Consider the following 13,146-nt stretch of genomic DNA (forward strand, 5'->3'; position numbering starts at 1 on the left):
TTTTGTTGCAATTTGGAATTGGTGATTAAGGGCTGCTACGCAAAAAAAATTCACAAAAATCACGTTTATGGGAGCCTAAAAATACGCTTTCAAAATTTTACCAAACACCCAAAATTGTGTTTTGAAACCGCCAATGTGATTTTTGGCCCAAAATGATCTAACCAAATGGGCACTAAGAAAATCTCCTGTTCAATTGTAATAAGGCACGACCAAATCAGCCAAACATTCAACCTTAAATCATGTTTCAGGCCTCTACAACACGAGATAGTATCTCATACGCTGGGCGCATGAGACATGCATCTCATATGGCCGGTGCATGCAAGAGTTTTGCCCACATGTCTCATGCGCCCGGCGCATATAAGAGTTTTGCTTACAACACTGCTCTTATGAATTTTACATGCATGTAGTAAGTAGTTCTCAAGAAGTTCATTTGCTTACTAGTGACCCTATACTCTAATTTTCTAGGGTGCTTGAGATTAAAACTGGGATGGCATTCCATCCAGCCAAAGGATCCCAAGTTTTGTTGATTTTGCACTTATCAAAGGAAGTTGCCAATATCTTGCACCTTTTTTTTTAATAAAAAAAAATCTTAATCAATGGAATTTTCTGTTTCTTACCAAAAATATAAAAATAAAAAGAGATATTCATGACAAGAACCAATCTAGCAACAAAGTTCTATCATGGATTTGTCTCTCATTCCCACTTTCCAGGAGTGCATATTTCATTACCTAAGAAATGCAAGTAAATTTTGGCATAGGTTCACCTAAAAAGAAATTCAGATGTCTTAAGCTAACCAGGGGAAAATATAAAAACATGTGCTTCAGATGTTTTCAAGCCAGAATAAATTCACAAAACTAATGATATAATTAACCAGAAAGACCCTTCACCTAGAGTTGCTTGTTTTCTGCTTGGCCTTCTCAATAAGAGGCTTCAACTGTTTCTTTTCAGCAAGAATCTTGAGGAAGTTGAACAAAAAGGGTATGTAATTGTGTTTCCTACGGATATTTTCTGTTCTCCATTTCTTGAACTTTTCCTCTTCCATTAAGATCTTCTCAGTAGCAGCTTCTATCCCGGCATTCACTTCTGAAAGAGATTTGTTCAGTGCTTCAACATTACTATTACTATTGCCGACCGGCTGTAAGGCAGCCAGTTGCTGCAAGATACGCTCCCTCCTCTTCTGGAGCTCCTTGAGTTCTGCAGTATACATTTCCTTCCTGTTCTTGATGACTGCCAAGAGATTGAATCTAATCTCACTCTGGGAATACCTTTCAATGCGTTCCTGGATAACTGGTTGCACAATCTGCAGCCAATCCATGTCACCTTGCCCACCAGAGCACTGACCAAGGCTAATGGGTCCATCCTTTAATCCATCAAGCTCATACAGAACTCCATCAACAGGTAAATAGCTTATAAAATGGTACACATCATCATCTTTGCCAGCTGCCTTCTGCTCCTCTGGAACAAAAGGCTCAGGCCTCGCAAAACTATTATGGGCTGTACGTATAGCTTCACTATTATTGATAGCCAAACCTTTTAGTTCAGGGGGAAAATTCTTTGTGAATTCTTTCAACTTTGACAACTCTGGGCCAATATCAATATCTGGGCAGTTCAAGAGGATAGACAAGATTGCTTGTGTTGCACAAGCATTATTGATTACCTAATAAGTGATCAAAATAAATTCAAGATCAGGGCAAACCTATTAAGGGCAAAAGTGAATCCCTGGCAAACTGACCTTACTTATTCCAAAAAAAGGGGAAACTGACCTGGCTTGCAAAAAACAAATTAGGGTTTACGTCCTTGATTACAGCACGATCATCCTTTTCCCCTGGACGCCATTTGAAAAGAAAAATCAACCCATATACAGGCCTGCAATTTAAAGAGGGAAAAGTAAGAGAGGAAGAGAGAGAGGGGGGGGGGGGGGGTTCCACAAAAATTTCAAGCATAAATATTACAGCTAACATGTGTAAGCCTGCAAAGGGATAAAAAGTAAAAAGGGCAATGAGACGTTAGAACTTAGAACAAACCTAAGATTGTTCAGAGAATCAAGGTCCAATGAATATAGCTCCTCTACCTGAGAAGACACATCAAGGCATCATCATCATCATCAAACACATGAAAAGATACTGCTAACGCCCCTTTACAGGTGGGTTGGGGTTTTTATTTTTTGGGGGGGGGGGGGGAAGGGGGTTGGTGGATCTGGAGTAAAATCTATAAGAAATAGTGAATAATTAAAAAACAGGTATTCTAAAATGAAATATGCTACTGGAATTCAAACAACATATTTCATTTCAAATTCTATCTTAATTTATCCTTGTTATCTATGCTATTGTATAAACCCAACCACTAAGTTAATGTCAAGCTTAGAACTTGTTAATCCATATATCGTAATATAAAAAATGATATCACAGTATTTTTACTATTATTTCTTTATCTCTATCTCTTCAATATCTCCTCTAAAAAAATGTCTACAATTTTTTGGCCCTTACTCTTCTACCCATGTGGACCACATTTCTTTAAATCTGTTCCACAATTCCCACAAATTCTTCTTCTTCTTCTTTTCTTTTTTCTTTTTTATAAATAACGTAAGAACTTTTATTTAAAAAAAAAAAAAGCCAAACCAAGTACATTGAAATTTTCCTATAAATTTTTCTCTCTCATTCACATGATTATCTAATAAGGTGTCGTCTCCTTTGCTTTAATCGCACTAACACTAAAATGTATTCTTTCTAAAACTGTTACCAGTTGCAAATATATATCACACATATCACATGTTCCAACAGCTAGTTGATAGAAGCAAAGAATTGTCTCAACAAGATGTACAACCTTTGCATCCAAAAGAAGAAAACGGAGACATAAAAAATCAACCTATCATGAACATTTAAAAAAAGAAGTTACCCACAGAATCCCTAATAACCAAAAGCAATGGTGCTGCAGTAATGGTGCTGCAGTATAAGAAAACTTCAAAGACTGCAGTAAAACTGATTAAAACTTATGTTGATATCATGATTTTACAGCATGCTTAAATGAAGCAACTGAAATCAAAGTTCAACTAACATGGTACCTGGATGGGTGCCTAGTGCAACATGTAGTGGTGTCAGTAGTATTAACAGTGTTACAGTGAGATCAAACAATTAAGCAACTGAGATCTAAGTTCAACTTATTTTGTGCTTATGATGCACCTCATTGAAAGTTTGATTCTGGGAGACCACAATGTACAACATGTCAGTTTCTGCCTCAAAGCATGCCTTGACATGGTGGCCTCTCTTTTTTCCTAAGTGGAAAAAATAAATAAATAACACGTTGGGGGGGGGGGGGGGGACAATGATGGCTGTGTGTTGGGCAATGGAATTGAGGAATGGTATCAATATGGTAATGGTGGCAGTGCCATATTGAAAGTTGAGAAACAACTTCAAGTGAGATTTGAAAAAAGCCGGTGGATTCAGAATTCAGAATGTGGCCATCTAACCCCTTAAAATTCTGTGACTATTATTCAAGTTCCTCTCCAACCAAAGAGAAATTTTTAGGAACCCCAAATCACTTAAAATCCAAATTTGATTGTTGATGCACTTCCAAATTCTCTATTACCTTTCCTCTGTAAAAGAACCACCAAGATGCACTCTGGATCAGTATCCACTACATGTTTCCTTTCTTAATACAGACCTTGATTATCTAAGAGACTAAGACAAATGAGTATCTTCCCCACTGATCACTGAAGCAGCCAAAAAAATTCTCCAAGCGGAGCAAACTTCCTAAAAGGCATATGCGAAATGACAACGACACCAGGGGATTCATACTCAAGCTTTCATATGGAACACATGAAACCCTATTAGGCAAGAACTTCCATTTCTAAAAGAAATTAGCTCACTGAAAAGGGGCCTAAGTTGGCATGCATTCAGAATTTATTTGACCATTTGGTTTGGACTGGTCAACACTGCATACTAAAAGTAAGCTCTTGTTTCATGGAACATAGTCCCTAACCTTGTAAAATTCTATTTGTAAATAACTCATTTTTCATTTTCTCACAACACATTTCACTACATACTTCCAGATTATACAAATTTGTTCTGCTGCATAGAGCCAGTCCAAATTAATATTCCAGACAATACACCGACACTGAATTAGTTCTCCTTATGAGTGGTCCTTTGCTTTGAGTCTTACAAATAGTAATTATCTTCCATCTTTCATAAAGTCAATTCATATGTAGATATTTTTTTCATGATGTAATTCTTTAGGCTAGTTCGTGTCTTTTTTCATGAAGTGGCATCTTTTCAATAAATTATTCTTACCTATCAAAAAAAACCCTGCACTGAAATATTACTCAAAAAATTTAGTAGGTTGGCAAATCCATTTGGACAAAGAGCTTGGGTGAGCTTTCAAAAAAATTAGCCAAATATTTCATATAAATCCAAGGCAATTACCTGCACGCCTTTTACTTGCATCTGCTGTATAAGTTCTGTAAAAACACCTGGAATGCAAGGCACAAATTTTAGAAATAAGGCCCCCATTAAAACCAAGAAAGACATATGCACATACATAAAAGCATCATTTGAAATTTAGTACAAAAAGAAGTTCTAGGACAAATCCTAGTCAGAAATTCTATAAATTTCTTATCAATAAACAGAATGTGTACAAAAACAAAGGAAAGGATGCAAGTTCCAATTCCTCCAGCAGAAGACTCAGAACTTAAACTGCTTCTTTATGAGCCTAAGGTTCCCATCAGAAATTCTACTAATGCTCTCTCCTCTTCTAGAGATTTTCTTTTTTTCCTCAAGGACTTGAGAATTGACTATCGTTGACAAAAGCTTTAAGATTTATAGTTAGTGAAACAACTCTACAATTCTTATATTTTCATAAATCTAACGCAATAAGTGGAACTAACTGATAAAATGACCATAGGGGAAGGAGCTCTCATGCCTAAAATGAAACCGCTAAAGAGCACTACCATAGTACCTTGAAGGACTTCATGATAAAACAATCAATGGTGGCAATGAACAAAAAATCACCCACCTCAGACTAAAATCAAAAAAGGATGGATTGAAGTTACCTATAACAGATTTCTTTCAATCTTCAAGATTAACATTATTTCAATTTCATCAACTAATCTGTTTCATTTGAAAAGAATCTTTTTTTGTTTTTTTAATTCGATAATTACAATGGGGAGGGGGGCTAACCAATTTGAGCTACAAAGCTCTTGGTTGTTTCATTTGAACAAATCTTATAAAGGAGAATCTTGCAAAGTCTCTAAAACAAAAGGAACAAACAATGCACTATTCTCAAAAGCATACCGGGATCTGACTCAATCGTGCACCAAGACATGACTGGAAATCTATAAGCTGCAACAATGAAATAAGGTCATTTAGAAAGCATACATAACATAAGCATCATGATGAAATAACTTGAACCATTAAAAGAAATTAGAGGAAATCAATTGAGTAATGTATTAAATAGTAAATATATTATTTAAAAATAAAAAATAAAGGTTGCCCCTTTAAATGAAAGGTATAAAAGAGCCGCAACTTAACTCAAAAGCTTAAGCTTAAAAGTTTGTAGTTGTACCCAACTATGTTATATGCTACTTATATTAATCAACCACTCACTTTTCTCAATATTATTCAATGTGGGACAACTTCACTCACATGTCTATACCCAACATACAAAGGAAAATTAATTCCAAAAAAAAAAAAAACAATATTCATAAGAAAATTAAAGCTAAATTCTGAAGTTAAAAATAAAGGGTTTTGTTTTTAAAGCCTGCATATATTCCATTACACAAAACCTCGGTTTCATGACTATAAAGGGTTTTGTTTTGGAGAAACTAAATTTCAAGTACGAAACTTTACCTACCCACAAAGCTAAAATAATATTTTCCACGAAAAAATAAAGTTTCCAATAACTTAGAATAACAATCTATATGAAAGTTAATATTTTGTGATAGTGAATGAAACAAAATTTTCAATTTTCTTGAAGACCGATTTGTGGGTCAGAAAGCTAGAATCAATCACCCATTATTTATTAATTTATTTAATTTTTCATACAAATTTTGACAGAGAAATAGAAAGAGAAAGAGAAAGAGAGAGAGAGAGTACCTGTGGGGGTTCTGGGAAAGTAGAAACCTGAGCGACAAAAAATAACGTAAGCTTGTGTTTTAATTTGAAGTGTTTGTATTATACATTTATACCATGAAGTTTCGGAGACGGAGTGAGAAACGGCACTGTTAGAAAAAGAGAGGTTTTTTTTTTTTTTGAGAAAGAGATAGAGATAGAGATAGATTTTTTTTTTTTTTTTTAAGAAAGAGATTTATTTTGGTAATGCTACTTTTTTTTTTTTTTTTTTTTTTTTTTTTAGTTTTAACTAATGACATCCGCTCTTGATAATAGCTTTTCATTATCAGATTAAGACACCAATTAGTTTTTTTTATGTAAGCGAGGACTAATAATGTTACCTTGACAACATTTTTATAACATTTTTCACAACATATTTAAAGTGGTAATGTATTATGGGTTATAATCTAGTCTAACATTAGTATAATTTTTTTCCACCAATAATAACTAGTCATGTGATAACGGAACCCAACTTTTTTCCCCAACCATATAAGAAAGAAAACAGTATAGAGTAAAAATCAGGAACATGTGGATTCCAATGCACTATATATATATATATATATATATTTTTTTTTTTTTTTAAACCAATGCACTATAGTTAGTTTGGTATACCATTTGCATTTCGCTTTTGAGATCTTAATTTTGAAAAATTAGTAGTAGTTTTAGTATTTTTTTTTAAAAAGAAAATTAGTGATATTAAGCCACTATAAATTTTATTATATAACTTTTATAAATTAATATGTCAACAATCATAAAAAATACAAAATAAAAAATCAGACATTCTTTTATTATATTTTGAAGCTTATCAAAAACACTCATTGTCACATCAAATTGTAAAGGTTATGAAGTAAAACTTGTAGTATCTTTGTTGATGCCCACTTTTGACAAAAGGCTCAATGGCAAAAGAAGCCTAACAATATGAAGAAAATAGGAAGAGAAAATAAGTAAAGTAAAGCCCAGCAGGGCGGAATGGTAGGAATAATTGTCAGCATGCCCGCAAAAATAAAAATAAGTAAAAAAGAAGTAAACGAGCCGAGAAAGCCCAAGGAATGTAGTAAACCTATGAGAATAATAAGAGGTAAAGAGTAAATAAATGGACCAGGGAAGCCCAAGATATGAGTTTGTAAATTCATAAGGTTGGCTTAAAGGCTAATAAACCCGAAAGGTAATAAGAGGTAAGGATGCGGTAGTTGGGCCGAGGAAGCTCAAAGGATTTAGCAAAAACCTATGGGAGTAAAAGAGGTAAAAAAGAAGTAAATACACCGAGGAAGCCCGAGGGCTGAAATGAGCTAGCACAGCAAGAATGTGGTCAAAATAAAGCCCGAAGTAAGAAAAGATGTGGAAAGTGGACTAGCGAGAGCATCAACCCGTAAGCCCATGGGTAACAAGGAAATAAAAGAGAGGTAATGATATAGCAGGAGCAGTATAGTGGCATGGCAAGATCACCAGCCGAGAAGCCCACAGACACAGGAAAGAAGAGGACATAGGTTGGGCAGGAAGGAGAGGGCCTGCACCTAAGTAATGCCCAATCCAAAGAAGAGGTGAAAGTAGAAAATGTGAGCCCAAAGGCCCATGTATCTTTCACGCCGCAAGAATTAAACAACTACCAGAACGTATAGTAGAATCAGACAAACACAAAGGCAATGGCAAATGAGTGAAGGCTAAAAAAGTAATGGATTCAAACGGAAGTGAAGCATACACACAGGGCCTAGGCACCACCTATTTGTATCCAGCCAATACAGGGGAGGTGGGTCATGGGTCAAGGGTATGAAAGGTTGTGGTCTGGCGATGGGGAGAAAGGGGAGCCTATTTTGGAGTTCCCGCTCAAACTTCTTTAGGGAGAAATGTCATGCTGAGATGACATCTCACCCAAAAGAAATAAATATAAGCTAGAACCACTAGATGCATGCCATAGAGGTGTGAGGGAAAGGTTTAGCTCTTATCCATATGAGAATAGTGAAAATAAAGAGAGGTAAGAGACAAGACGAACCACTTTTGTCTGGGAATGAGGCGTGGTGCAACCAACACAGTGCAATGGTAGTGGCTAGGCAGTCGACAGGCTAGGGGGCAATCTTGGAAGGACACCCACAACGAGCCAAAAGCGGTTGAAAGGTAAAAATGGTAAATTCTGTCACGGCAGGCAGTATAAAAGGCCATAGTTATGAACAATGAAAAGGAGGAGGAACCACGGCAAGAAATAGAGGTAGAGCGAAGGAAGAAAAAAAAAGTAAAAAAGAAAGGAAAGACACAAAAATTCAAGAAAAACAGAAGTGATATGGATAGAGGCATGCTTTAATAAGTTACCTATTTCTCTCTCTCTTAACAGACCCATCCTCTGATAAGCTAAGAACCCAAGTTTAAGCCATCTAGGTCCTTTTTCCAAGGTTTGTAATCTCTATGGCAAGAGCCTTTTCTGAGGTTACCCACATTGGAGATCGACTTCCTTTTTGGACTTGTGTTTGCTGAAAAGGTAAGCCCTTTTCTTTGGCAAACGAATCTTTTTTTTGGTTGACAAATGACTAACTTGTTACCTTATTACTGAATTGTTTGCTGCAATTTTGTTATTTGTGGTTGTATTATTCTGCCACAACCTCGTCATTCTCCCTCGTTGTGTTATTTATGTGTTATTGCTATTTGTAAAGATGTTTCAGTTATCTTGTCATATTGTGTTTCCTGTTATAATATCTGTAACAGTCGTTCCTGCCACGAGCACGCTATACATTTAAGGCTCTTGCCAAGGCGTGTCTACATGAGGATGGTCCAACTTGCGCACAAGCTGGCCTAAAGTTTGTTTCAGTTAGGCTAGTCCCAACTCTCCTACCTCAGAATCACGAGCCATGATACAACAGGAGAAATTAAGCCCAAAAAGCACAAAAGGCCCACCACAATCTTTAATATTTTCGTAAGTAAATAGATAATTGTAATTGTATTAACCAATCATAGTCTTTTACACATCATATTTTATTGTAAAATAACCAAAGTTTAAATTGCAAAAAAAAAAAAAAAAAAAAAAGTGATAAGTTGTGATTGATGAAAAATAAAGGGAAATACCCTATAGGATTTTTATTCTAAGTTTGGTTAAACCTAATGAAATGTTTTGTTAATATTGTAACATTCAATAATTTTTAATTAGATTAATTTAAGATTGTCTAATGTGCCTATCAAAAAAAAAAAAAAAAAAAAAAAAAAAAAAGATTGTTTAATGTGGATGAAGAAATGTCCACCCCCAATAGTAAATTTATTGGCGAGTGATGCATACGTTGCATAATCATAAATTATAAAAGCTATCTTTTACCTTAAAAAAATTCAATTTCTAATAATAAAAAATTAATTAATTGAGTAAATTCAAGATCACTGATATATTAAATTGTCTCTTTTATACCTTTCATACTTACAAATTATCAAACCAATTGGAGAACAACAACTATTTAATCTATAGAGTTTTTAAATTTTAAAATTAGAGTAGAATTCACCTTTTGTTCCTATATTTATGGATTTTTTTTTAATTTTTAATTTTGATCCTTTTTCTTTTTTTCAATTTTAATCCTTGGGTTTCTGAAATGGTTTCAATTTTAGTATTGTGATTATATATCTCACGAAAAAAAAATTCTAACGTGGTTAGCATATTGCTTATGTGTCACTTAGTTAGAATAAAACAATATTTTATTAGCACCAAAGTGCCATGTTAGTGTGGGGGGCAAGAGTCGGGGTTCAAGTCTCTAGGAAGGAGTTTCGCACACATATACACTTAAATTAAGTTAGAGTATAAATTCTATCTTGTATCCAAAAAAAAAAGTGCCATGTTAGTGTTTAGATGGCAAAAAAAGTAAGATTGTTTTTATTAAAGAAAAACATAGAAGTAACTTTCTTTTCTTTTCTTATTTTTCCACCACTTTTTTTGGAAACCAAACATAATACCCATTCAATTTCACTCACTTTCTTTGTAAAAAAACAAAGCACACACACCTTATACACAAATGATTCTAAATAAATAAATAAAACCCTTATACACAAAATGATTTTACCCTTTAGTGAATTTTATCTTAGAGTGATATTCATGTTCATTGAATGATTCAAACAACATTTTTACTCTTGGATTAATTCTTTTTTTTTTTTTTTGGATAGATACTCTTGGGTTAATTCAAAATCACAATTTTACCCATTAGTGAATTTCTCAATTGCAAAATGGAGTGTCTACAATTTGGGTTGAAAATATTAGTTTCAAGATGGAGATTTAAGCTTCAAGATGGTGGAAATTTTGGGGATTTCAACTTAAATTAATCATTCTCGATAAGGTTTGTAAAAAATTTTGGGGATTTCATTATTCTCAAATGATCAACAATCAGTGACGGAGCCAGGATTTTAGTTTAGATGGGGCAAAATTAAAAGACGATATTAGAAGTGAAATTAATCTAAAAAATATTAATCAACAATAATAACAAAATAAATAAACAATTGTAAGCAAATATGAATATATTTCATTTTATTAAAATAAATAAACAAAAATAACCAATTCATAGTAACTAAAAAATTTACAAACTGATGGAGTAAAAATGTGATTAGTGTTACTTAAAAAATATAATGAATAAATGTTTGAAATTATTTTTTGTGATTGGTAACATACCAATTTGTAAAAAATAAGTAGTAAAATTTGTAGTATCTCTAACATCATTCAAGGATAAAATGCTATGAAAAGTATAATAAATAGTGAAAATGGTGTAAATAATGATATTAAAAAAAAAATAGTGAAATAGGTGCAACACGTAGGACAAGACAAAAGCATGGTTTGGTGTTTGAGAACTTTTTTTCCTTTTTTTTTTTCCTGTGTCAGAGTCGCTTTCAACCAAGTAGGAGTCCTTTTTATCATTTCTTTTCCTCCATGTCAATAAGTAATTACTTTAGACTACTAATGCTAGAAAATTTTCGGAGGAGTCAGGGGGGACCTCGCCCCCCCTCTGGCTCCGCCAGTGTCTACAATAGACATATGACTTGTTTAGTTGACTTATTTGAATCACCACTTAATCGATTTGAAGAGATTTCATTAAGTTTTTTCAAATAAAAATTGTTGTTAGAAAAATGATACATATGTGATTAATGTGAAAAGCTTAAAACCCTTGGGAGCTGGAGCCAAAAAAAAAACCCATAGGAAGTGCTAATATAGTTGTGGGTGCATTTTTTACTTCAAGGAAACTCATGTACTCCTTTGCAATTTTTGCTTGTCCCACATTGGAAAGATGTCTTTCCTCTTTCTACCTTATAAGGGATGAACCAATGGAGTAAGAGTACCATTCTTATAAGGTAGAAAGAGGAAAGACATCTTTCCAATGTGGGACAAGCAAAAATTGCCAAAGAATACATGAGTTTCCTTGCATGCAAAAAATGCACCCACAATAGTTATACCCCAAAAAAAAAAAAAAAAAAAAAAAAAAAGAAGTGTTTTAAGACTTTAAGTTTTAACCATCTCTAGGGAAAGTAATACAATATATAAAAAAAATTAAGCTAAATAAGGAATATATCAAGCTTTCATTCAAAGTCAGAGACTTGTCTTCTTGCTTAGTAAAGTTATGTTTTCAAACCATGCGTATAGTTACTAATTTTTAGCTTTAGTGATTGACGATTCTGAATCAAAAATGGTTTAGTAATTAACTAATTATATCAATCCTTAAGAAATCACAGGACATTATATTTGAAAAGTAATTCTTAGGTACTCCTAAGTAATAATAAACCCCTTAACTGGGAAAATTCCACTGCCCTCATCTGTGTTGCAATGGTGACCACTGGAACTCTGAATTTTCCTTTATATCTTCAGGCAAGTAGAATTTTCTCATGCTGGCAGACAAAGCAATCAACCAGCATACCTATTAGCAAAACGTGCTATTGGTATTTTGGATTTTGTAACATGTATTGAGAAGAGTCCGTGTTTGAACATGTTTTATCTCATGATGTACTTTCATTAGCAGTTTCTGAATAAAATTCACAGGTTTATATATATATATATATATATATATATATATATAAGTCACAGGATAAAGTGGCATGATTGACTGCCATAAGGCCTATAAACACCATATTGAGAATCTAATCACGTCTGTTTTAGTATATGTTTTATGTAAGACAATGATTTTCCTCCTAGTACTGAACATTTAGATATACAAAAATACAAAAAAAGGAAAAAAGCAATCAAAATAATAATTTTCATTCATCAATACAAATCAGCTATAGTAATCTATATATAAAATAATAGGTGAAGCAAAGAAAGTGTGAAATTGAATTTCAAATTAGAACTCTAATTTTGTGCCATGTGTCTAGAATCTGAAATTAAAGTTGAATTTTGTATCATGTGGCTAAATGTATGTGGGCTCATTCTTATTAAAACCACTTCTATGTATCGGGTCAAGTGAGTTATTGTGCTAATTAAGTTTTTTCTTGATTTTGTAGTCAAACGTGAAAACCAAAGAGATTAATATCGGTGATAAGAACTTGGTTTGGGTACATTGCATAATTTCCAAAAAGATAGCAAAGCCAGAGTTTGCATCTTTGTTATAAATTGCTTACAAAGTTTGCATCTTTACATTTGCACTGAGTTTCGGATTAAAGTGCTTTCTTCTTGGTTCTGACACTGAGTTTTGTTTACTATTCACTTACAAAGTTTGCATCTTTACATTTGTTATAAATTGCTAATATGAGATTAGATGCACATTATGCCTAAAATTCACTATCCTTATATTTGGCTTTTTGTTCAGATTTGGCACCTATAACAATGAAGAAAGCACTACTGTGGACCGATGGATGATACTTTTTGCAGGCTGCAAAAGAACTTAGTGATCAATGAAATCTCACGTGAATTAGAGAGGACCCGGCTGTAGATGTCTAGATGGTAGATGTGAGTCACTATGTTTTTAAAATGTTCAGTGAAGGTAAAAGTTATGAACAATGTAAATTTTTTGGAGAGAAATTTATTATTCTATATTTACGCAAGTTTGGTCGCTTTCTTGGAGTGGATCACTCCACCCTGTCTTTCTACTAGAATTTTTTATTCAGATTA

General features: G+C 33.5%; 1 protein-coding gene across 1 annotated transcript; it reads right to left on the reverse strand.

The window, feature by feature from the left end:
- Positions 1 to 622: 622 nt before the first annotated feature.
- On the reverse strand, positions 623 to 6,178 carry LOC115969048 (ubiquitin carboxyl-terminal hydrolase 2-like). The gene is made up of 6 exons (XM_031088607.1): positions 6,087 to 6,178; positions 5,286 to 5,333; positions 4,419 to 4,465; positions 2,025 to 2,071; positions 1,764 to 1,866; positions 623 to 1,657 (listed from the first exon to the last, which is right to left on the reverse strand). Exons 2-6 carry the CDS (start codon positions 5,314 to 5,316, stop codon positions 884 to 886), a joined length of 1,002 nt encoding a protein of 333 aa, XP_030944467.1. The 5' UTR covers positions 5,317 to 5,333; positions 6,087 to 6,178; the 3' UTR covers positions 623 to 883.
- Positions 6,179 to 13,146: the final 6,968 nt, after the last annotated feature.

The sequence above is a fragment of the Quercus lobata genome, chromosome 11 (genome assembly GCF_001633185.2).
Source record: "Quercus lobata isolate SW786 chromosome 11, ValleyOak3.0 Primary Assembly, whole genome shotgun sequence".
Taxonomy (NCBI): Eukaryota; Viridiplantae; Streptophyta; class Magnoliopsida; order Fagales; family Fagaceae; genus Quercus; species Quercus lobata.

Coding starts and splice junctions, on each gene's coding strand:
- LOC115969048 (XM_031088607.1), bottom strand. CDS start 5,316: ATGTCTTGGTGCACGATTGAGTCAGATCCCG. Junction 4,466..5,285: donor CACGATTGAGTCAGATCCCG/GTATGCTTTTGA, acceptor CTTGCATTCCAG/GTGTTTTTACAGAACTTATA. Junction 1,658..1,763: donor ATTTGTTTTTTGCAAGCCAG/GTCAGTTTCCCC, acceptor ATCACTTATTAG/GTAATCAATAATGCTTGTGC.